We start from the raw sequence: 25,410 nt of genomic DNA, 5'->3' as shown, positions 1-25,410 counted from the left end.
AAGTTACTTGTGACTCTGATGGACACCTCAAACTGAAGATTCCTTAAATTTAGAACAGATACAACAGCAGTTGCTTCCAAAGGTGGCGGTTGTTAGAAGTGGACTTGAATGGAAAGTCTTGCAGGACTGAGCTAGGAAAATGGCCCTCCTGTCGGACCTTGCTGCCAATGCAGTAGTGCTTTGTGAATGTGTGCACTGATGCACACGTCGCCTTCTGGCAGATTAACCAGAACTGGCGCACCTGGGAAACATTTGACTCAGAAACTTTAATAAAAGCAGCAGAGCTGGCAACTTGAATAGAGCAGATATACATAAAAAGGCTGAAAGAATACATAAATAAACTTTTCTTGTGCTCACTGCAAGTACTTGCTGGGTCAATGTAAGAAGGAATATTAACACATCTGAAAGCTTGGCCTACAGGGTATATTGATCACCACACCAGACAACAATTATTTTTCCAAGCATACATGTCCTTCGCTTAAGTCTATCGGGCCGTATGGATGACATTCACTACCTCAGTTGGTATACTGAATACATTCAACTTCCACCGCCCAAACTCAAGCATGGAAGTGAAGATTGCAGAGGCTCAGGTGCAGGACCTTGCCCTGTTGCTTAGACAAGAGGTCCAAAGTGGTAGGCAGATCAGCAGGTAAATGCTTAGGCTCAGATGCTGTGGGTACCATACTCTCCTAGTACAGCCTGGAGAAGTCAAGATGATTTGGCCCTGTTTGCCCTTATTTTCCATCAAACTCAAGACAGGACAGGTATCGATGGAAATGCATAGAGAAGTCCGGTGCCCCTTTCAGATGAAGTGTCTCCTAGTGCATGCGGTGGAAGAAACTCCAGCCCGCAAAACATTTGGACTAGTGTATATCCCTGATAATGGAAAAAAGATCTAGCCAGGGTATTCCTCATCGGTGGAAGATGCCCTGCACCACTTCAGGAAGGAAATGCCACTTGAGGTCCATCAGTCAATGCCTGCTCAGCTCTTCTGCCCTGGCATTCAGGGATAAAGTGATTAGGTGGCTAATCAGATAGATATTCTGCTGGGCCAGCCACTCTTGAGATGTAGGGCCTGTTGGTACAGATTCCAGCACCACACTCTGCCCAGCTTGCTGCAGTACTACATGGCGGCCAAGTTGCCCTTGATGACCTGCACTAGCCTCCTTTTGATGCATGGGAGTAAGGAGTCCAAAGCCTGATGTTTGCCTGGAGCTCCAGAAGATGCATATAAAGCTGGATCTCTATTGGAGACCAGAAGTCTCTGATCTCCACCTCTCGCAGTAGATTCCCCTCAACTCAACATTGAAGCATCTGTCACAATAATGAGAGCTGGATGAGGAAAGGAGAAAGGTCGGTTTCAGGTCAGGTTGGTGCTCGTCAGCCACCAATGCAGATCCTGAGCCATCTCCTGTGTGATGTAAATGTAGTAGGAGAGGCAGAATATATGTGTTTCGATACTTTATTATTATTATTATTATTATTAGTCCGATTTGTAACGCGCATGGCTGCCCCAGCAACGGGGCGTCCCAGCGCGACCCCAACCAAGACCATTAATGACTGGCTGCTCAAGGCTAGCTTGTCGCAGTCAGTCAGGGTCCCTCGAACAACGACCAACTCCTGACTTCTTTGGGCTTTACCATTATGAATCCTCATGCCGAACACTAGATGCCATTTGTGGCCCTACAGTGCCCACATATGCCAGCTGGTGTTCAGGATGAGGAGGATGCATGAGGCTAGGAGTCCAAGTAGCCTTCCATTATTCCTCACTGAGACCCACTATAGACCCTGAATCATTGGGGTCATATTCTAAATGTCCCAGAATCACTGCAGTGGCGAGTAGACTTTGAACGCCACCATATCCGAGATAGCCCCCAATGAAGAGAATCCTTTTTGTGGGGCTCAGTTGGGACCTATATTTGTTGATGGTAAATCCCAAAGAAGCCAAGAGTTGGTCCGTTGTCCAGAAGTGGTTTACAACTGATTGCGACTAGTCTGCCTTGGGCATCCAGTTGTCGAAGTATGGAAATACATGCATTCACGATCTCTGAAGGCGGGCAGCCACTCCCATTTCAAAACTGTCAAAAGGAGCCATCTATGGGGCAAAGACAATCCTTACCTATAACTTCTAAACCTACTTTAATATTGCAAAACATAATGTGACTTACTAAATACTTCTGATGCGGCAAGCCATAATACTATTTTAAGGTGATGCATCGCAGGAACAACTTACTCCACCTCCCCTGAAACTTCTACAATTTTCAAAATTGCATTTTCATCTTAGGCATCACTCAGGAATAACTCTCTGGCTTGTTTTCTTCATTTCCTCTTTACTGTTTGCTTGTCTGCTTTTTATTTTTCTTCTCTCTTGTTTCTTTTTCATATCTCCCTTTATTTCTTCCTCTTCCCTTCGTTTTCTACTGCTTAACATTGGTTGGTTTAACTGTCACTCATTTTCCTGCTTCCTATTTGATGGCTTTTTTGTCAATCTTGTGTTTGTCCCTCCCATCAAGCATCGCCTCTTTACAATGTGTCTGCCTGATTCTCATGCTCGCTATTAGGAAACTACTTTATTATTTTTGTGTAAGCACTGCATGAGAGTGGATGTATTTTCCATCTCACTTCCTTGCATGATTGCCCTTTCCTAAATTGCACTCACCCATTGGTTCTTCTTCACCCCCCCGTCCTCTGTGTAGCTTCCCTTCCCATTCTCTCTCACCAGTTGCTTCTTCATCTCCCCACTTCTGTACTGCCCCGTTGCTTGCTCGCATGTGTGTTTTTCTACCCAACTGCCCTATATTGAGCTCTTTGACTGATGCTTCTCTTCCACACCCCTGCCCTTTGTGTTGCTTCCCACCACCTGAGCCCTCTTTCTCTTGACTTTTGCTTCTACTCAAATTCCCTCTGAGTTGCTTCTCATCCTTGCTATGTTCCTTCCATCCCACCCCGCCGTTTTGCTTCCCCCACCCTGTTTTATTGCTTACCCAATTCCAACATGTTGTTCACCCCAAATACGACCCTTCGTATTGCTCGCCGCCAGTGTGCTGCATTAAAAACAAAATTGCTTGCCTCATTTTGTGTGTGCACATACATGTTGCGTGCCCCTACCAACATAAATGACTACCACATCATACTGGCTTTTTGTTTTAAATATTTTCTTTCCTTAAGTCATGCTGCACAGTATCTTGGATGTTGACCACTGGAAAAGCTGACAGGTCCTAAAGGCGTTGCTCTCCAACTACGTAGCATCAGCTGGCTTTTTAAAAACGTAATGTTATAGCCTATGACAAGTTAATAAAAGTTCATAAAAACCTTGAATAGCAATACAAGAAGCTCCTCGTTACCGGTCACGTACTCATCTCTAGCAAGAAAGGTAGTGTGTCAAAAATACTTCCTTGTCACATTATTGTTATGAATGTCACAGAGCATCCTCTATGGGTAACAGCTCAATGTACAGTAATGCAGAATATGAAATATCCATTTTGCAGAATGTGTAAGTTTTGATTGTTATGTTTTAGTTCCATATGAATCTGCTGACATTTATAATAAAACAATTCGAACTCAAAACTTCCAGCAAATGGCAAGCATGTGTGTTTGGCTTTTCAGCTGGAGAGCAAAATGGGAAAACTAAGCTTGGCTCGTCTTAAAGTCAACAATAATAGCACTCTTTACCCCCTTAAACTCACAAGCAAATTATACATATTACCAAAAACATAACTTGGACACAAACACTATTTTTCTCAAACAATTTGAGCAGTCTTCACAGAGTGGACACATTGTATTACAGTTTTACCGGAGTTTAACCCATTATATACATCAACGAAGTGAATGAAGTCCAACAGAGCACAAACTAACTACTACAAATACAGTTACCTTTTGAAGTAATTAAAAATACACAATTTGAAAATTGTAAGCACTCACCAGGCCACTCACAGCTATGATGCACATGGATGGACTAGACGTTAAAAGCTTGGAAAAAACAGAGAGAGCGAGAGAGAGACTGGTTTAATAGTTATTGCTACTTTGATTTGAGTCAACAGCAGTAATTTTGACAGAATTTCAGTGAGGGAAACAAACTCGGACACTACATATTCTGGATTAGCGTTCGCTTTCAGTGTCCCCAAACATTCCATTTCCTTGACCAGATACATCTCATTTAGTAAGACATGCTAGTATTCCAGAAAGAATGAATTATACTCGTATTTAATTCGATTTACATAAGGCCAGCGTTAAAGGTTGGAGTTTACCCCATAGAATTGCTCCTCACATTTCAGGCAATCTTACAACATGGGTAGACCTCACACACAATCTTGCGGTAAGCCCGGAACTCCAAAGCGAATTGGAGATTTTCAGAAGCACTCACAAGCATTAAAACTAATAATGCTCGTTTTGCAACTGTAAATGTGCATGAGTATGATTTATCTTTTATTTGTTTCTGTGATAGAAAACATTTGTTGCAGTGGAGAAACCGTTTCCCTTTCTCCCACATACATTCTATTTGCATTCTCAACCTGAAAATGTACTATAAAGGTGGACATTAGAAAAAAAATCAGTTGATTGCAAAGAGATTATTAACAGCACCCTCACAATATATTTTTTATTGGCATACATGGTAGGTGGACCATTATTGTTTCCATTTAGTATACAATTATAATTGAACATTTTACATATACATTTTCCTTTTAGAAATGCATAATATATTTCTTTAGAGACTATGTATACATATTTCAGTTTGAATGCCAAAAAATGAATCATTTGGGATTCAGGAAGAACATCTCCACCATTGACCAAATATTTACACTTCAACTTATGTTTTGGAAAATGGTGAGAATGGAGGGTGGCAGCCTCTATTTGATCTTCGTAGACCCGAAGAAGGCCTTTGATTTGGTGCCCAGAATAAAGCTGTGGGGGGGGGGGGGGGGGGTTCCTTAGAGATATGGGGATTCCCCCCTACCTTCTGAACATACTTATGAGATTGCATGAAGGTAATTTTGCCCAGGTAAGGTGCAGGAAAGGAGGTGACCTGACCCCCTGATTTCAGGTTGACAGTGGAGTAAGGCAGCGGTGTGTTCTTGCCCCTACCCTGTTTTGCCTCTTTGTCAAAGCATTGGCTTCCCAATTTATGGAGGTTAAGGATAATGATGCCCCAAAATTAACAGGTACCAGGGTGCCTGCAGTGATGTTTGCAGATGACACCCATCTACTGTCAAAATCTCCGATGGGCATTCAGAGGGTTCTAGACAGCTTTGCCACTTTCTGCAACAACAGGGGGTTAGAGATTAATACTCTGAAGACCGAGTTTATGGTCTTCAATCCCACTTAGACAACCCATCCTAACCCCAGTCTGGAGGGTATTGTGCTGGAAAGGGTGTCGGTGTTTGAATATTTAGGGGTTACCCTGACGGAAAATATGGAGTGGGGCCCATAAATTGCCAAAGACAAGCTCAGGCTAGCCCATACCACTGGAGGAATTGCAAAATTACTGAGAAACTCATCCTCCAAACCCGCTGGGCCAATAGTAGAGATCTATAAGGTGCAGGCCAGGGCTGCAGCAATGTATGGGGTGGAACTTTGGGGGCATTCCTGATCTGGAGCTGTGAGCACAGTAGAAAATAATTTTATAACGCAGATCTTGGGCCTCCCCTCTAGTATTCCTCTCATTCCCTTGCGGTTGGACTTAGGAATTACACCTATCGGAGAGGAGTTAGGCCTCAGACTCCTAACATTTCTGTGCAGATTATGGGTGACCCCGGAACTGGCAACTTATAGAGCAGAATTAAAAGAGATATTGAGTTTCCCTGAAGCTGCAAAAATCCCCTGGTTTGCACATATAAAGGAAGAATGCAATAGGGTGGGAAAACCAACACCGTGGAGCAACACAGAGGAAGCATGCTCCATAATTTCACGCATAGAAGTGGTAAAAGCTATCGACTGAGCAAGTTAGCCGCTGTACAGGGGTGTTCATCCACAGGCCAGTTGGCGCTCCAATTCTTGCTCCTGAAAGATGACTATAGAATAGAACCCTTCTTGGATGACGTCCAGCCATTTTTTGCAAGGAAACTTTATGTCCAGTTTCGACTGGACACCTTGCCTCTCTGTGTCTTTACATGTAAATGGTCAAACTCTGCTCTGCGTGAGTGCCCAGCTTGTAATTGGGAGGAAGAGTCTGAGCTTCGTGGTTTTTTTTTGTCCTGGCTATAAACCGGCAAGGAAGCACTGGCTTCTCCAAACCTGTAGGAACCTAGGATCTGTACACTGTGCAGAGGTATTTAGAGTTCTGAAGTTTGACACTCGCAAGCCCATTGTTTTTGCTGTTACACGATTTTTGATTTCAATGTGGCGTAGGCGCTGGACCTTTGTAAAATCGTTAGCTCAGCCGTAAGCAGCATATTTCCCCTAATTTCTCTAGGGCTCCAAATTTTGTTTTATTGATTTAACCTAAAGATGAAATTAGTTTTTATTTTTTAATAAATGTATAATTTTTTTATTTATTTGTGGTTTACAATACAATTTTAACCCAATTACCAATGTATGAGTAATCATAAGATTTCGAACGCTGCTCAATTAGCTATTGCCTTCTGCACAGTATACATTTTGCACATGCACTTTATTGAGCTTATTGGATTTGGATTTGGGACAGTATTGAATTTCAGGGCTGGATGTCATTTTACCTTTTTATTCTCTTATTCTAATGAATTGTAGGTTGTCTATTTTGTATACTTGTATGGTCGCAAAAGACGGAAATAAAGTTTTTCTGACTGACTGACTGAATCATTTGCCTATTTGTGAACCCACCAAAACCTTAAGCTCGTTTGTAGTAGAGAATAGTGGAGGACAGGCAAGAAGGGATAAAACAAAATTATAGGTGGCTGAATGCTCACGCACGGCTGTTTTTAGTCCTTAGAATTTCTCATACTTAAGCTATCTGGCTGCAAATTGCCTGTACCGTTCACCCTAAACAATAAGCACTGATCACATCTGTACACAGTCAGTTAGACTACAAAGCAAGCCTCCTTTCCATGGCTTTCTTCTTTATGAAATCTCAGTAGCCTTGCCAAGATGTCACATATGCCCTACTCCATTCCAAAGTTGCCACCCTGTTACTCCTGCTACTCAATAGCATCCTCTGGATTACCCAGTTACTCCATATACTCCCAGCTACACTACATTGTAATTCCCTACCAGTTTGACCATCCGCCCCAAACTAAAATCATTCAATTTAATTTATTTGGTAAACTTTCCATAGAAATATTCCTTAGCAAGCAGTAATCAATACACTCTAACAGTTAAAATAAATACAAACAGGATTTGAAATGTTTAAATATGAGATAACAAACATTTACTGAGTCAACAAAACAGTTTGAATGTGCCGAAAACTCAACAAATATTTCAGGATACAAAATTGGAGTCAATAATTTAGTTTAAAGATTTAACAACCTTAGACAGAAGCAAAGTGCATTCTTTACATTTTGTAGTGCACTATGGGAAAACGACCCACCTGTTTGACACCGTTATCAACCTTTAACCAAATACTTACTTTACTTCAGGGTCAAACTTTGTTTGCATATAAAACTAGACTCAAGCAAATTGACAACTATAGACCACGCGTTTGCTATAAGAAACATGCTGAAAATCATTCTCACATCTCCTTTCTTTTATAACAGACTTCAAACATGGTATCTTTGTTAATTTACTAACTTGGCCCAATGACTCACTCTTTGTCAGTCTGAGTAATTCTAAAGACAAATTCTGATGTTATGAGAAGGTAAAATATAGCTCAACATCTTCACATAATTCTTTTCACTTGACCCTTTTAAAACGTCCCCAGGCATCTGACTCAGATAATAAAAATAAGTTATTAGCTGGGCGTACCTCTATACTGTATTCTCGGGAAACCTAATTCCATGCATATGGCCTCTACTGCTAAAGTTTCTTTTCAAGCACAAAAATAGTTTCTGAAGATGATATTAATTTATTTTCAATTCTGAGATACAGCTAAAGTGTAAGGGGAGACCTTTAGCAGCATAAACTTTCAAATGAGATGCTACAGCCCTTTTGCTTAGGCCTTAAAATAATTGAAAAAGATCATACTGAACAGGAACTTCTTTTGCCAGTTGGCATTTTACCTGAACGGACCATGATGTGTTATTGATCATTATTACTACTAAATATTGATAACCCTTAACTACTTGTTGGTATTTGTTATAGTTCATGGGCAAGGAAGACGTAAACCTCTTGCTCCAATGATCATTACATTTACGTTTATTTACTTCTAATCTAGACTATGATCTGAAGCATTATAGCTAGAGCAATTTACCAACATTTCACCTTAATCAAAGTAAGACCTAATAAAACCAAATCATCAGCATCCATGAAAATATACAAAAGTACTCTGCTTACCTTTGGAGGAAAACATTAGACCTTTTTTAAAAAACAAAGGAAGTCGACTAAGTATAAATAAAAAATGAAGGGAGCTAAAACATAGACCTGTTTGTGGGTAATGGGTATAGGCACTTAATCTGTAAGTTCATTACTTGTACCTAAAACATTTCTGATCCAGTTATCTGAATATAGCTTTCCTATGGCCCTAAATGAGAAGTCAGATGTACAATTCGCTCCATAATATAGAAGCTGTCAAAAGCACTGGAGGAATCCACAAACGTAGTTTGCTATTTCCGAAGTTTTGCTACTACACTTTTTTCACACAATATCAAAAACATTAACTGTTGGGCAGAAGGATAGAAACCCTACTTTCTCAAGCTGTAGCAGGTTATTATTCACTCCCCAAGTTTCTAAATACTGTAGTAGGCCCTTTGCATAAATAGCTCCCGCTGTCCAACAAAACAATGGCTTGGTAATTGGATGCATTCGTCTATCACCCTTCGTAAGTAGTGGGACAATAGAACTCGCATATAAGGTATCTGGAAGTTGATCGTTCACAATACAATATTAAAACAAGCCATGAAAGGCAGAAGCCAAGAGTAGGCCATTAGCCTTATAAACAGTTATACGGACCCCATTTGGGCCAGTGGCTCTAGAGGCATTTATATCTTTAACTACAGTAAGCATCTGAGCAACTGTAACAGGTTTAAAAGAACTGACTGAAGATTCACCAGAAATGACCACATTATTTTGTAAGCCTTTAATAAGCAATTCTCTTAGCCTTATAGCCACAAAAGTGAGAACCCACGGCTGCCTTAACAATTGAGTCTGGCTTCTTACATACCTCCTTCCCAGTAGTGTTAGTCACAGTTGACCAAAAATTCCTTAGATATTTTCCTTGGATTTAGAACCACCTCTTTTCATCTTTTTAATTCATGTTTTGAAAGACATAGCCTACACCTACTTGCCAATGTACTGATGGTCAAATCTGGTCGTTTCAGTAAGCGATCTGTATCTCCCCAACTAAGGTCAGAGCTGTTCCAACCGCATCGAAATGTCCCATTCGAATTCCTTTCCAACTGACCCATTATGATGTGGTCGGTCGGAAAGGAATCTGAACGAGCTTTCTGAATGGCTTCCGAAGGGGATTCGGAAAGGGGCCGGTAATCCCAAGGGCAGGTCTTTCTGCCCGAGGGATTACGATGGCGGATTCCTACAGCCTTTCTGTGCTGTCCTTTCCGACACAGAAAGGCTGCTGGAATCCGATTTTGTGGCAGGCACCTTGAGGTGCCTGCCACGGGTGCCGGGATGAACTGCACCTCAGCTCTTTACAATGAGAGCATGCATTCCAGTCAGAATGCATGCTCCCATTGTAAAGAATAGGAGTGCGACCGAACAGTGTTCGGTCACATCCTAATTACTGGTTTGGTACCACCGACAGGAGGTCAGTCGGTACCAGTTCCAGATCGATGTTGGACGGACTCAGGTCCGTCCGACATCGAAATCGGCCCTTAAGTCGGAATACCAGTGGAAGACAAACTTTCTTATTGTCACAGTTGCCTGCAATAGTATTTAACCAATCAAAAAAGGTTTAATTATTAATGCTTTTCCAATTAACAACCTAGTTGCTACAACACTTATAATTCATTAGAGCTGTTTACAGAGTGAACAAAAGGTTTTAAGCCAAGCTTCATCATTAGCCTAGAATGGTTGCTGAAGTCAGTGGTTTAAACCACTAAAGACTAAACATAGGATCATAACAAATATGAACTAAAAAGTACATTTACAGGAGAGGAGAGACAGTTTTATTTCCGAATAGAGTTCAAAGACATATCACTCAAAGTGGCCACTCTTGTCTAAATTCATTTAAAAGATATTGGAAAATAAACTACCATTTCACTTTTCACTTCTTTTGTTAAAAGTAAAAGTCCACAGTACCCAACTCCCATAATAAATCCAGGTTAGTAAACCTACTATGCTCATACAGATATGAAGAAAAGTGTATATTAAAGTCTCCAACCAAATAGACAAACAGCATTTGGAAACTTACATAAGATTGCTTGCAGAGGCTGCATGGCACTAGTGAGAATAATTGTATTTGGTTGTCCAGGAGGAAAATAAATATTGCAAACTAATACCTTTAACACAGATTTATCTATATACAATTGGTCATTTGAACTGCAAGCACAGTACTAATATACCGGGCAGTTTACATACAACTTGGTGACAGACCAATTCTTGCCCCTTCTTAAAAATATGGCAAGCCCCAACTTTAGCATGGCCAGCGGTAACCTCTATGCTGCACTAGAGAACACTAAATAATTATTCAAATCAAACTCTGAAATCCACTAAATCTCCTTGTAAAGAAATTATAGATGAATCAATAAATAACAATAATAATAAGAGATTCCCTACAAACTTAAAGCACTCTAGTCCAACGCTGTTACAATATAAATTATATTGTAACAGCGTTGGACTAGAGTGCTTTAAGTTTGTGGGGAATCTCTATTATATTATATAATAGATAACAGTTTTCGCTGGATGTTTTGTGTAGGCAGATTTTTAATGAAATCTGAATTTAGCACGCTAGAGATCCATTGTCAGTTTTCTAATAATTGGACATTGCCCACCCTAGATTTTAACAACATTTCTACAATATGCTAATTTGCCACAATAATTATTGTTACAATAATTTTTGAAGAAATACCATAGTCTGTTGAGAAAGAATACAAGTAAATGAAGTGTGGGTTGAAAATCTATGGACGATATCTTGTGGGTGTAAACATCTCTATAATCAACATTATCTGTGCTACTGTAACTTCAAGGAAGGGTATTAATGACTTTAATGAAGGCTTGTTACACAAACTACGAGATCTCTTTCATGATGAACAATTTATTTAACTTCGGTGAAGCTCTTTCTGGTAGACACTTTATCTAACTGCAGATCCCTCACCTTTGAATACTCTCCCAGGTTTCAGACTGGATCCAGAAACTTTTAAGTAGTACCCCTGCACCTCGGCTCCACACCAATTGCATTCCGCTGTGAAAGTGATGTGCGGAGACACACATAAATGCCACCCAAGCTTGCTGTAGTCTGTTACTTTCTTGGCTGTCTGCGCCCCAATTTGCAGTGTCCAACAGCCAATTAGTATTGGCCAGCATGCAAATCTATAGACTTAGGACTTTTTTACAAGAAAAGGAGTCCTGTTCACACAATGAGGAGGAGGGATGGTTGGTGACAAATCTGCAGTTGGATGGAGTATCTACCAAAAACAGCGTTACTGAAGGTAAGTTACTTGTTTTCTTATATTACTAACCACTCATTCCTCACCTTCTGAATAGATACCAAAGAAGTATCTCCCAGGTGGTGAGTCTGTGAACTGACTCAACCAGAAGGTTATGCAGGACCAAGCAGGCAAAATACCCTTGTCGTCATGCCTGGCCGTTCAGGCAGTATGCTTCATGAAAGTGTGGAGCGATGCCCACATCATCTTAGCTCTGGTGGAGTGAGACTGCAGGCATTCTGGAGGCTGCTTCTTAGACAGTGTGTAGAAGATTTTGATGCAGAGAACTATCAAGTCAGAAATGGTTCTTTTTGCACGGCTCTGCCCCTTTTCTCTCCAGCGAATCCAACAAAGAGCTGATGGTCCACATGATGTTTCCTGGCATGATCAATATAGAAGACGTCTTTTATCCAGCCTATGTAGTCTCTCCTCCTCTTCCCTAGAAGGGTGAGGTAGAATGAAGAAAACTGGGAGGGAGATGTATTGTCTTACATGAAAACGAGTAACCTCTTTCAGGAGGAAGGAGGCTTGGGTCCTCAACACCAGCTTGCCTGTAAAGAATGTTGTGTTCAGCAGGTTAAAAGATAGGGTTTGTAACTCACTCACCTGCTGCGCTGATGTTGTGGTGTTGAGGAAAACGGTCTTTAGGGTGAAAAGCTCCAATGGACAACTGCGCAGCGGTTCAGTGGGGGTATACATTAAAAATGTGAGGATTAAGTTTAGGTCCAACTGACATAGAAACATATCCTGCAGACCTTTCACAAAATGCTTCACAACAGGTGATTCCAAATGAAGTCTGGCATTCCTAAAAAATCCCAAAGACCCAACAAACAACTTTTAACTGTGCCCAACCGAAGTACTTGCCGACCTAGAGACAACACGAAAAGCAACATTTCAGATAGTTTGGCTTAGAGTGGGTCAATCTGTTAAATACCGCACCAAGCCACAAACTTCTCCCAAGGGCAGGCACATTCCTATTTCGTGGAGGGATGCCTGGCTGCCAGAATTATATCATCTACTTTGGGAAGAAGACTGAATTAGTTCAACTGCCGCAGTTCAAACTGGAGAGGAAGTCTGCGTAGGCCAAGGTGCAGAACCATGCCCTGCTGCTGATACAGAAAGTCTTCCCGAAGCAGCAGCTTGATTGGAGGATAGATGCTAATGTCCAGGAGTTCTGGGCACCACTGTCTCCTCGCCCAATCCGGCGCCACTAGGATAACTTTTGCTTTGTCATTCCTTAATTTCTTCTAAATTCAGGGCAGGAGAGGTAGCGGAGGAAAGGTGTACAGGAGTCCCAAGCTTCATTCTAGGCGTGAGGAGTGTCAGAGTGAGAGCTGTCTTGGGAACTTCAACGAGCAAAAGTGCTGACATTGCACATTCTCTGCAGTGGCAAAGTGACTGAGCCAAGGTTCTCCTATTCATTGAATAGACCTAGCGCCACCTCTGGGTGCGCTGCTACTCATGCTCCGCTATGCCTCAACAGTTGAGTTAGTCTGCCCTGGTGTTTAAAGACACCACCAGGTCATCTGCCACCAGGAAATCTGGACATAGTTAACAGTCAGTTGTCGAGGTAGGGGATAACTGGTACCCGAAAACCAGTAGATACGCTGCAACCTCGGCCATCAATATTCTGAGCACCAGAGGGCACTTGTGAGACTAAAGGGGAGCACTGTAAACCGAAAGTGCTCTTGTCCCACAATGTCCCGCAGGTTAACGCCTGTCACCCTGCAGGACGGGGATGTGAAAATAAGTGTCCTGCAGATTCAGCACTACCATCCAGTCTACAGGGTTGGAGTCAGGCAAGACCTGAGCTAGGGTGAACATCTTGAATTTGTCCATTCTCAAAAAGGCATAGAAAGGGCGAAGGTCTAAAATAGGATGACGGCCTCCATCCTTTTTCGGCATCAGAAAGAAGCGGGAGTGACATTCAGTTCCCACTTCTGATGTCTCCACTATCTTTATGGTTCCTTTGGACAGAAGGGCCTGCACTTCCTGTTGTCCTCCACCAGCTGTCCTGAAGGTGGTGGAAAGTGGAGTTGAGTCAAAATAAATAGAAGGGCGCCAAACAATATGCAGGATCCACTTTTCCGAAGTGATCGCTTCCCACCCTGACACAAAATGCCAGATCCTAACCAGACAGTCTGAAGGACTCACTAAAGAAGTTTTGTGGTTGCGCCAGCTGGTAGGGCGCGGGATTTGACCGCTCGTTGCTATCCATGCCGTCAGTTGGGGCTACGGCCACAGCCAGAAAAGGCTGTACAGTCTGCTGGGCTGGCTGATTGGGAATTTGTTGGTGGTATTGAAAACCCCTATCATAGCCACAAAGGGGGTGAAACTGCTGGCGGAACTCATGCATTGGGCAGACAGGCCCAAGGAGCGGTCTGTGGCGCTGCCATTTTTAAAGCGCTTAAGGGCTGAGCCTGATTTTTTGCCAAATAGGCAAGAGCCATCAAAGGTCATGTCCATTAGGGAAGATTGGACAATCCCAACAAAGCCGGGAGATTCCATCCAGGCAATTTTCGAAGTGTTACGCTGGTGTCTATTGCCCGACCAAAGCAATTTGTGGAACCAATTGCTTGAGTAAGGGTAAAGTGCAAATCTTCCAGTATAGCACGTAGTACCTGAGCGAAATAGTCCCAAAGGGTGTGTGTGTATCGGCCCAATAAGCAGCTGGCATTGACGGATCTTAATGCCAGACTGGTGGCGAAGAATGTGCGTTTCCCAAATGTTTAGAGGTGTTTTGATTCTCTATCCTTGGGGTTGTGGGAGAAGGCGTTCGGGTTGACTCAGCTTATAAACACTTGCACCACAAAACTCTCTAAGATTAGGTGCTGTGTTAGGAAAGCCGGATCCCCCAGGACAGGGCTGCGACCCAGAACATGGCTTTGCCTTGAAGGGTGTTCATAATGGCTTCATTAAAAGGCAATAGGTGATCAGTATTGGTTTTTCCAGGTTAGAGGACTTCAGTTGGTACAATAGTTTTCACCTCCATAGTAGGCAGAGCCTTTTGTATGACCACTGCGAAGCAGGTACATTCCTTAGTAGCTGGTCCAGTTGGAGACACCAGTTCAGTGCGTGAAGTATCCACCATTACCACTTGTCTTCAGTGTATGGTCGAGCAAATCCACCCCGTTCATTATAGCAATCAATATCAGTCAGTGCCGAAAAGAGTGTGAATGATCTGGGCCTTTCCTTGAGGTAAGGGCAAAATGTCTGTGTTCGATGGGTTGCTGGAAGGTTGCAGGCAAGATAAATCAGGGTGCTGTCACAATCGAAGTCAAAGCAAAGTCAGCTCAGAGCCAGACACTGCTATGGGTTGCACTTTATCATCCAGTGTCGAAGTTTATGCTCTGAGGTCTTGTGTGGATTGTGGCACCAGGCCCGATGTTAGCACCGAAGCCAGTGTGAGACCCAAAACAGATCCAGAGGGTCAACTGACACCGATGGTAGATCCACCAGCAGACTCCCAGTCGGGGGTCCTTGCTATTCCTTGTGGCCTGAAGGAGTGCTAGAGGGAGCCAGCAACATGCTAAAGAGTGTATCATGGTGCCACACAATTCTTATATTTGTTGCAGTGCCACTGAAGGCCCTGGAAACTCTGATTGCTCGGGACCTTCCTTCCCTTCAACTGGTCACACCACAGAGTCTTACGGTGCTTGTCGACATACAGCATTCAGATTCATCAAGGCAAAGTCGCTAAAGGCCTTGGAGTCATGGCTTGACCCCAGACACAAAAGACAAATCTTGTGGGGTTCTAAAAAAGAAATTTGCTTGTAACAGTCCCTATAACATTTAAAACCTGTTTTTTTTGGAGATGACGTGCTAGGCACACCCGATTCTTTCAGGTAACTTTTGAGAATTTTGCCTTGTGAGAGACAAGGTGTACCTCAGGGTTTGGTGGATCGTAAAGAATTGAAATAATGTCAGCATCCTTGGGTGGCACTTATATGCGGATCTGAATGTCACTTACGGAGTAAAACAATGTTGACACAAAGCTGTACCATATCACCTACCGGTGCACAGGTGTACTGCCTAAAGTTTCCTGATTCGGTCCAACACCTGGCAGAGTATTCAAAAGGTGAGTAATCTGCAGGTAAAAGTATCAATCAGAAATGAGGAGACATAAAAGTTACTTGAGCTCTAGAAACATACAATTTGCCATTAGTCGTTCTTGGGAGATGCACTTATTTCAAGTACTTAGATTCTATTAGATGTAGCTGTCAGATAGTAAGGAAATGCACCTTTTTGTAAGATCACCCCCAAAGTTTTGGACTGATGATGCTGGTATTCGACTCTGAAGGTGCACAGAGGCCTGTGTACCAGATCACAGTGCCAGTGTTCTGACCCTTAAAACGTGTATGTCTGATTGACTCACCCAAATTAGCATAGGTTAACTTACTTATAAGTCCCTAGTAAGTGGCAACAGGGGTACCCAGGGCCTGTAAGTTAAAGTGTCCCTCAATGGCTGCAGGACCTATTGTGCCACCACAAGGGTGAAATGCAAAGCAAGATTCCAAGCCTACTATTGCTGGATGGCAAAGCAGTTTCCAGACTGCTAACGCATATTTGCCATTTAAACTAATAACAAGGTACAGACTTTCCCTTTTAATATACATAAGTGATCCCTAAGTTAGGCATATCATGCCCTAAGGCAAAGTGCTTTATATTAAAAAGTAGGACCTGTTCCTAACAGAAAAAACACCAAAATTGACATTTTTGCTGTCAAAAAGCTAGTAGCCCATTGGCGAATACAGGGTTACATGCTGACAACTCAGCTGTGCTAACTTCTGAATAGGACTACTAAAGTTGGCGCTTCAAGGTATCAAACGATAGTTACATTAAACCCGACTTGATGCCCAAGTCAAATTTAATGTAACGTTTAAGGAAATGGCAACTTTAGAAAGTTGCCACTCTTTTGCCCAAATTTCCCAATGACCATTTAGGGTTTCTGGCCATTAGATAGTCTTTTCCCCTCCTGGAGCAGGTGTGAACAACTCTCAGGAAAGAACACAAAGGGCCTGTCACTGGAAGTAGTGTTACCTCTCAATGGTCGGTAGGTCAACAGGGTGTGAGCCCAAAAGGCGAAATTCAAAGGGAAGCCCCTATTGAAGGGCAAATGGTGGACAGACGGGAGAGGGGCTGCTGTTTTTGTTCTGGTGGACAGGTTGGAGTCGGGGAGAGAAAGGGAAAACAGTTGCCAATTCAGTTTTCCTGGGGAGTGTAGTCTTCAGGTAGCAACACCTCTGATGGACTACCAAGCTCCACACAATGATAGAGGGAGTCTGCCATCTTTGGAGAGGGCAGAATATTGCACTCTGTGATAGCTAGATGCCACTCTATGCAGGAAGTCATCATCAGGTGGGAGGGGATCAGGAAGCCCATTGGATGGTAGTCTCCGCATCGCCCAAGGGCATATCCTGAGCAAAAAAGTGCCCCCCTGGCAGCCAGACCTCAGATCACATCTGCACTAGAGAGAGAATGAAAAAAGGATTGCCCTTCTGTTCCCTAGACCCAGAAAAACAGACCGCACTAAAGACTGGACTGCACCTGCTGATCCTTTGGTGCCCTGTTTGAGAAAAAGTCATCCTTAACCCCCAGACTGAAAGAGTAACTCCAAAAGCCAGTTGGCTGACTTCATATTACAGCTTCAGTCCCACAAAAGGTGAAGAAGTCTGCCTTGGGGAGTTGGTAGCCACAAACGCTTAACTGCCATGGACCGCCAAAGCACAGCCATGGACCGCCAAAGCACAGCCTTTCTGCTTGCTGGCCAGTTCTTGCAGGGAACGGTGGATATGCCTTTATTGAGGAAATAGTGTATCCTCAAGTAATTAATTCTCAAATCAAGGATATGGGTTTGGATATGCAGAAGACAGGATGTTAATTTTGAAATGTACCTCTAATGTACGTCCTTGCTCTAGATGGGGATCTTAAAATTTTTGCTTCAAGATATTAAATGAAAGCTTAGCAAGACCGCAATCTTTAAAAAATGAGTTCCTCGCAGTAGTAAACCATCTATTTGAATATCAGACATTACCATGCACACCAATACCACCTAAATGTTTATTGGGGGAACTCCCTCCCCCACAAAAAACACACAAACTCACACTACCTTCTTTACACCTCTCTCTCTAATCCCAAAAAACCCTTACTACTTTTTACCCTTATCCCTTAAACATAAAAGGCCTTATTACCGCATACCCATACCTTAAACCTACACATCTCATACTACCCCTATACCCCATCCATCCCTGAACCTTAAAAAAACCCTTCCACCCTTTACCCTATCCATCCCTTAAACATAAAACCTGTACTCGTACCCACCCCCTAAACGTAAAAATACTGCTTACTACTCTTTATCCGTATTTATCACAAAACATAAAAAAATGTTATTACCCGTTACTCCATCCACCCTTAAAACTGCAATTTTTTTTTAGGACATAAGTGATTTTAATGTGTATACCATTATATACATATAACCTACTGTATGTCGCCAGTAGATGGTTATAGTTATGAACTAGTTTCTATAGACGAAGAGTTTATTGTTTTGCTAATTACTTTTGTGCCGTTTGACGAATCTTAAAGAAATTTTCAAAACTAGTACAACATGAGCCACTTCCGCTGCAGTCTATAAACTTTTGGGATGATTCATTAAGCAAGGGCGAGAAAAAGAGGGGGGCCCCAAACAGCATTTTCCATGCACTTCCCCTTAGGAATTTTGAACATGACTATAGCCCGAGCCGCTGAATGGAATTACACGTAATTTGAGAAAAAAGTAGATCTTAGTCCAGAAAGCTCTCATTTTATTATTTGGCACAAATCTGTTCAGTAGTTTTTGAGTTACTAAAGGAAAAAGAAATATAAATATCTAAGGACGTGAATCCTCTGCAGATCCGACAGATCTCAAAATTAGATCGGATTGGCTGGCACCACTTCAAACACGAAGCGGGCAGGGAAACAGATGAAAATATTGCTCCTGCACGCAGGGAGCAGCATTTTCTGCTGCTCCCTGCTTGCATGCTGGCTCTGGCTGGAGGCAGGAGGCCGGCAGGGACCATGGGGCATTGGGGCTCCCCCTGCAGTCCCCAATAAAAGACACTGGTTGGGCTAGGGTTTGGCTAGGGTACTCATCATTGACTGACTGACTGGGTCCCTATGTGTCCCTGCGTGTTTCAAAGTCTCCAGAGGATCAAAGGGAGCGCACATTAGGAAAGTGAGAATGTTGCAGACCGCGGGAGGAAGGTTTAAAGCTGTCAACTGTCACACTCAATCTCCGTGCAAGAAGGCAGAGCATTGACAGGTTCGGGTGGAGAACCCTCCCCTGTTGCTGCAACAGAGGATCTTGCCGAAGGGGCAGCCTGATAGGTGGATCGATGGCTATGCACAACAGCTCGGTATACTATACTATCCAAGCCCAATCCAGAGCCACAATGAGGACCTTGGGCCCGGTTGTTCCTGATCTTCTTGAGAACTCTGGCCAGGAGAAATATGGGCGAAAATGCGTACAGGAGGCCTGAGCTCCACCCGAGATGAAAAGCATTTCTGAGCAAGAGTCGGCTTGGAATCTACAGCATGCAGAACTGCTGACATTGCGTGCCCTCATCGGTGGCGAACAAATCCAACCAAGGCTCCCACCACTGCTGAAAAAGACCATGCACCACCTCCAGATGGAGATGCCAATCGTGATCTGCAAGGCATCTTCAGCTGAGTTTGTCCCCTCCGGCGTTAAGAGAACACGCCAGATGTTGAACCACCAGGGATAAGCTCTGCTGTTCCACCCATGTACAGAGAAGCAGGGCCTCTTGACAAAGGGCCCACGACCCCACACTGCCCTGTTAGTTGCAGTGCCACCTGGTGGTGGTGCTGTCCATGAACATTCATAGCTGCCAAGATTTCATATTGCTTATGTGTGACATTTCCACAGTTTCAGTGTACTTATGCGTGACACTCAATGACGAATGTGTGACACTTAAGAATGAAGCTTTCTCATGAGTAAAATCAAGCAATGAAGTACATAAAAACAGATAAATACCAGAAGTTACACTCATATGAGCAATGAGAAACTCGAAGATCTTAAAACTGCTGCAAAACACCTAAATTGGAAGGGCACAAATCTCTCTCTCTTTCATGTGTTTCGTTTATTTTACAGCGCTCCTCATACTGACTCATGTCAGAGCACTTTACATCACACACACATTATAGAGAAACAATGAATAATACGTGTGTAAATCAGTACATAAAACAGGTGAGGATTACAAATTGTAGCATCACATGTTATCCCTACTAGTAGGCCGTATATTTCAAGAGTGGTTCAGAGAAGCACAAACATTGAATTTAAAACATACCACAGTTGTTGCTTTTACTAAAAACAATGTTTTCCTACCCCAGCTAAATCTTTTATCAAGATTAGGATAATGAAAGTCTGAGAGGAAAGATAATGTTCTAACCTATACAATGCAGTTTGAATACAGGCCCTTTATTGCAGTTCATAAGTAATTGTGTTATATTAGGATTTCATTTTAAGGTTGTAATTTATGAACTGTAAGTAACAAAAGGATTTCTGTGACAAAAGCAGTATCCCACTGAGCTCCCCACATAAGCACTTTAGTGATCTGCATTCTTTGCAGCAGGCATATTAACCCTCTGCGCTACTTCATGTTGGGTGAAAACACTGATCTTGCTCCAGCAGGAACATTATTCACCAGAGTGATCTCGGCATGATTTTAATTGTTGCCAGAAAACTGGACACAGAAGGAATTTGACAGGAGGTGGTTTTATCTGTGAAACACAGCACCTGGGGAGAGAGACGGTCCCCATATCGTTGACGTTAAAAGGACCGATTCCCATCATATTCACTCGCGGGCGGTACCAGTAAAACAAAAGTAAGCACTGTCTACAACTGCTTACAAATATACAGAACATACAGGCCTCTGCACTGCATGGCATAAAGTAAAAGCAAACTGAAAACACAGTCAGGAAAAGGAAACCTGGCGTAGGGAATGTGCGGGCCCAGGACCACAACAGTTGAAACCAAAGTTACTCTATTAAAAGAAAACAATTTGTACCTTAGAATTTGAATAACAACTACTGGGAAGATGAGGCCCCTGCACTTCTGAGGAATGAATGCCTGCAGTAACCTTCACAGAAAGTCACAAAGCTGCGCTGCAGCATCCTACTGCCTCGGGCGGCCCTGAAGTGTCCGTATGTCGATTTGTCAGGGAGGACAGTCAAATTCTGCCGGGAGCAGCAATTCCTAGGGGCCTAGGTCCGTTGGCCAGAAACTGAAATAATAAAACAAGCATTGGCATAGCCAATAGGTCTCGCCTTTGGGACCTTATAAGTGTTTAGCCAGAGATATTGACTTTGCCTATGTCTTTAAGCTCTGCTGTATAAACATTCTACAACTTGCCCATGTTGCATCAGATACACCACTTCACTACACACAGTTTATTACCAGTGACCAGTGCAACAACGCTCACTATTTTAACCAATTTGGAGGAGAACTATCGACCAAGTACGATGGCGTTAATGAAATAACAGACTAACAACTAAAACAGAGTTCGCCTAAAAATGCTTCAACCCTGGTCAGTTGGAGTAAGCTCTATACAAATACAATAGTTGAACTGTGCCAACTGCTTCTGTGTGCATTCCGAGCGCAGGATTGGCCACAGCCACAACATAGATCAGTACTGATGTAACTAACTACTGCTCCCCTTACCCTTTAAGATACTGGTCTCGGTTCCTACCCACACGTGGTTCCATCGCGCCGGGTCCGCCAACCTATTCCACTCACGGTACAACTAGAGTCAGGTCAGAAACGCTTCCGGGTTGCGTATGTCATTTCCACCACGAGGTTAGGCTTCGTAGAACGCATGTGCAGCTGCTCTCGTACTACGTACTATATGCAAGTCAACATAAATAGATTTACTGTTCTCTTCCGGACACCAACGTCCAAAATGTAGTTTAGCTGCTTCTAGTGTGCAGTTACATTTTTTTTATTTACATATTATGGTTAGTGATGACTTTATCTAGGTGCAGGAAAGTGAATTTTTTTTCTGCGTTTTTAAAATAATTTAAAAATTAAATGATACAGCACTATCTTCTTCTAGGAGTTTGACAATATATGTGCAGCAAAGTAATGTATGTTATGCAAGTCCCTACAACTTGCACGGCTGGGTGTTAAAGAGGGCATAATGTGACCGACTGCAACCCTGGCTATGGTGACGGAGAGGGCTGGTCAGAAAGGGAAGGGAAGGACAGAGATGGGTGTGATCGAATGGGGGAGATGGAGTCAGAGAAGGATGCAGGGATAGGAGGGGTTCATTGAGAAGGGGAGAGAAGGAGGAGGAAGTGACCCACCAAGGAACGTTTAAAAATGCAAAACTTTTGTACTCTTGCTGCAGCCAAGTACGTTTTTGTGAAAAGAGAAAGCTGCTGTCGCTTGTGATGCCATGCTGTTCCAAACATCAGCAGCTAAGTGAAACCCTGGCAATGGGGTATTTGTCTGACATGTAATACCTTTCTGCTGAGGCAGCTAAAACAAACAAGCGCTGAAAAACTTTCGCAGCAATCATGTGTTTGCTGGCCAGGGAGTGGTGCGTGCGTGTGCGCGCAGTCTGCTGTTTTTCAAAGCACATACTCATGCTTGTGGCACGCCCCTGCGCGCTTCCGCAAGGTGTATACCACCACAAGCACGAGTATGTGCTTCGAAAAAGAGCAGAGCGACGGTTAAAAGTCCTCCTATGCAGTGCATGCACGCTGCGTAGGCGAGACCTAAAAACAGCCTACTGCCACAGCCTACAGCGTGAGCGTTATATAGACCGGCAGAGTCTGTCCAAGTGCACCGGACCTGACAGACACCAGCCGCCCTACTCTGGCGGAGGGCGCCAATTCAAGATGAAAGATCAAAAATACTCTATTATTAAAAGAAAAACTGTTCCTACCTTAGAACTTAAAAACTTTGGGAAAAGGAGGCCCCTGCACTTCGAGGGAAGCATGCAGCAACCTTCAGAGAAAGCCAGGCCCATGGAGTCAGACACCAGGCCCATGTGTCACAACTCTGTGCCACACCGTCCTGCTGCCCTCACGTGTCCGTCTGTCGAGGTCAGGGAGGACAATAAAACTGCGGCTGGTGGCAGCAATTAATGGGGGCCTAGGTCCACTGGCAGGAAATTGAAGAAATAAACAAGCATTGAAAATGCAATAGGTCTAGCCTTTGATTAAGTTATAGCCATTTGCTTTGCTAATGGCATTGTATAGCAAAGCAAATGGCTTTAACTTAATGAAAGGCGAGACCTATTGCATTTTTAATGTTTGTTCTTTTCGTTCCCGATAATCTCCAAAACTCCTTGGGAATATCACCTCATTGGCGCAGCCCTCGGGTGCGCCTCAGAGTGTATATTGGGGCCCCAGACAGTGTCTAAGTACCAGTTGTGGTCACTCGGTGTTGGGACAGAGCAGTGGGTGGCACAAACGAGAAAGCTTGAGCCCAGTGAAGAAAACCTGTTCTTTCCATATTTTTTGGTATTAGTTCTTCCACTTCTTGACGGACGGGTTTAGTGTTTGTTTCTCACGCCTGCTCTTACTTTTAGCAGATTATTGTGAGGCCAGCAGTGCCGACTAAACATTACTATACGCTTGTCAGTGACGTTGTGTCCCCAGCTTGAAGCACACAGCTTCCATCCACTTGGGGCCCGAGTTTGCTCCCCTTCACTCCGTTAAACCCGGTCTAGACACCTTGATTGTGTTCTGTACAGAAAGTACCATTTACCAGTGGGTGGAAACGAATGGAGGGGTTTGGCCGTGCGCCCTGGGGGTGCTTCTGAATGCCATGAAAGGCTCCGGAAGTTGACGCAGAGCAGCGCATGTTCTGTCCGAGAGGCCAGCCTCGTGTCCCTGGTGCATCATGTCCGGTGCTCACAGCACTCTTAGTGATGCTTTTCTCGAGGGGCCACAGTGAAGGTGCAGACAGGTACAGAATGCCCTCGCCTGGTCTGAGCCGTCACTGAATTAGGAGCCGGGTCTCCTCCCCAGCATCCCGGCTGGCAGTCCCTCCTTACAAGAAGGAGGGAGAGGATGTGGTCCATCGGTTTAAACTGCCGCCTTTGGTGCAGGAAACCAGGGTTCGAGCCTCGAGGTCGCGTCCACATCCTGTGATTCTGGGCAAATCATTTAATCTTCCCGTGCCTGAATCTGTAATGTAAATACGGTGCTCATGTAAAGCGCTCCAATAGCTTCGGGTCAAGTTCACGCTATATAAACATGCAACCGGCTCTAGTTCCGTCGAGGACACACGTCTGACATCGTACAAAATAAATAGTTATTCCCGTGGCGTTTGTAATAAAGAGGCAGGCAGGTCGTAGGTTGTCGAAAACACGCCCGTCTTTTTTTTGTTTTGTTTTGTTTTGTTTTGTTTTGAAACTACAGCTGGTGTCGCCAGGCATAGAAACATAAGCTGGCACAGATCACATAGAATCGATGAAAACGCATCTGAATGATTTAATTGTTGCATGGGAGTCTTGCAATCGTTTAGCTCAAGTAGAGGGTCGTCCAGTGCCAGTGGCGGAAGACAGTCTGAGAATGAACCGACCGACGTGTGAGTGCGTAGATGAAGTTTGGGGCAATGAGGCTCCACTGTGGCCCTGTCGCATTCTTCTGCTCATGAATGCAAGGACAGCCACGGAGGATGAGGCCCCAAGGAGGAGCTCATGACTGTACCCTGCCTGCCAGAGCAGTCTGGCCTTCAAACCCTCAAGCACTCTCTTCCACCCCGTTCACCCTCAATTCACCACCATGCTCTTTGGCAGCTCCCCGCAACGATTTGACTCCATTACGGCGGGCTTGTACCTGTGATGCCTGGCTCCTTGGGTACCGCACCAGGATGGCGGGCGTTTTCCCCTTTAGAGCACGTTGGCGAGGGAGCCTGTATTTTGTGGCTGGAATTAGTGGAGTGCGCTCTCCAAGGAATAGGTGAAAGGTGTGTCCGCGGCTTAGAGACATTTAGAAACTGAGAGAGGGAATAAGTGTTGTGTACATTGGAGACCGTGCTGTGGTACGTGGGAGAATGAACCCTGTGATTATGAAATGAACTGTATGCCTGAGTGGCAGGGGGACCCTGCTCCAAAGAAAGTAACTAGACCAGGGAGCATGTGTTCAGCACCTTAGAGAGAGCTAGTATTTGAGAAAGATAAAAGAGGGAGCCTATGGCTTGGTCCTTGGAGAGAAGGAGAGCATGCGCTCTGCCTCAAGAAAAATAAAGGTGGCTGAAAGAGGTGTGATGGGCCTTGGAGAGAAAGAATAGTCTTTTGACAGAGAGAGAAAGCTTCCGCTTTGGAGAGCAAGAGAGAGAGAGAGAGTGTATATGTGAGAGGAAGAGAGAGAGAGAGAAACTGTAAGTGCGGTCTGTAGCTAAAGAAGATTAGAAAGAGAGAGAGCAAGTGTGTATGTGTGTGCGTTAGAGAGAGACAGAAACAGGGGAATAAGTGTGTGTGAGAGATAAAGGGGAAAGAGCAAATAAGAGACCATCTACTACGTACTTTAAAGACAGACTGCACCTTAGTGAGGGAAAGTTGTGGAGTGAACAAGAGTCTGTCGGTCTTCCAAGAGCACTTAAACGCCACTGCACAGGTCTGGTTTGTGGCAAGTATTGGTAGCATATTTAGCCTAACAGGTTTTTCTCTTGGCATTTTATTAAGATTCAAAAAGGTGCAAAACAGGGACACGTTTGCTGTCAGCGTGGTCTTGTTTT

The 25,410-nt window shown here is 43.7% G+C and overlaps 1 protein-coding gene across 6 annotated transcripts in view; it reads right to left on the bottom strand.

Moving 5' to 3' along the window:
• The window catches only part of UBAC2 (UBA domain containing 2), a 698,660-nt gene that overhangs the window by 325,855 nt on the left and 347,395 nt on the right, over positions 1 to 25,410 (bottom strand). For 4 of the 6 annotated variants that reach the window (XM_085622247.1, XM_085622244.1, XM_085622246.1 and 1 more), the window contains exon 6: positions 3,922 to 3,969. The exons of the other annotated variants lie outside the window; for them this stretch is intronic. In XM_085622247.1, coding sequence (XP_085478373.1) covers positions 3,922 to 3,969 — 48 coding nt within the window. The remainder of the gene's footprint in view (positions 1 to 3,921; positions 3,970 to 25,410) is intronic. 6 annotated transcript variants of the gene reach the window in all.

The sequence above is a fragment of the Triturus cristatus genome, chromosome 8, assembly GCF_964204655.1.
Source record: "Triturus cristatus chromosome 8, aTriCri1.1, whole genome shotgun sequence".
Taxonomy (NCBI): domain Eukaryota; kingdom Metazoa; phylum Chordata; class Amphibia; order Caudata; family Salamandridae; genus Triturus; species Triturus cristatus.
Note: the sequence above shows the minus strand (reverse complement) of the source record. Positions and strands in the feature narration are given on the sequence as shown.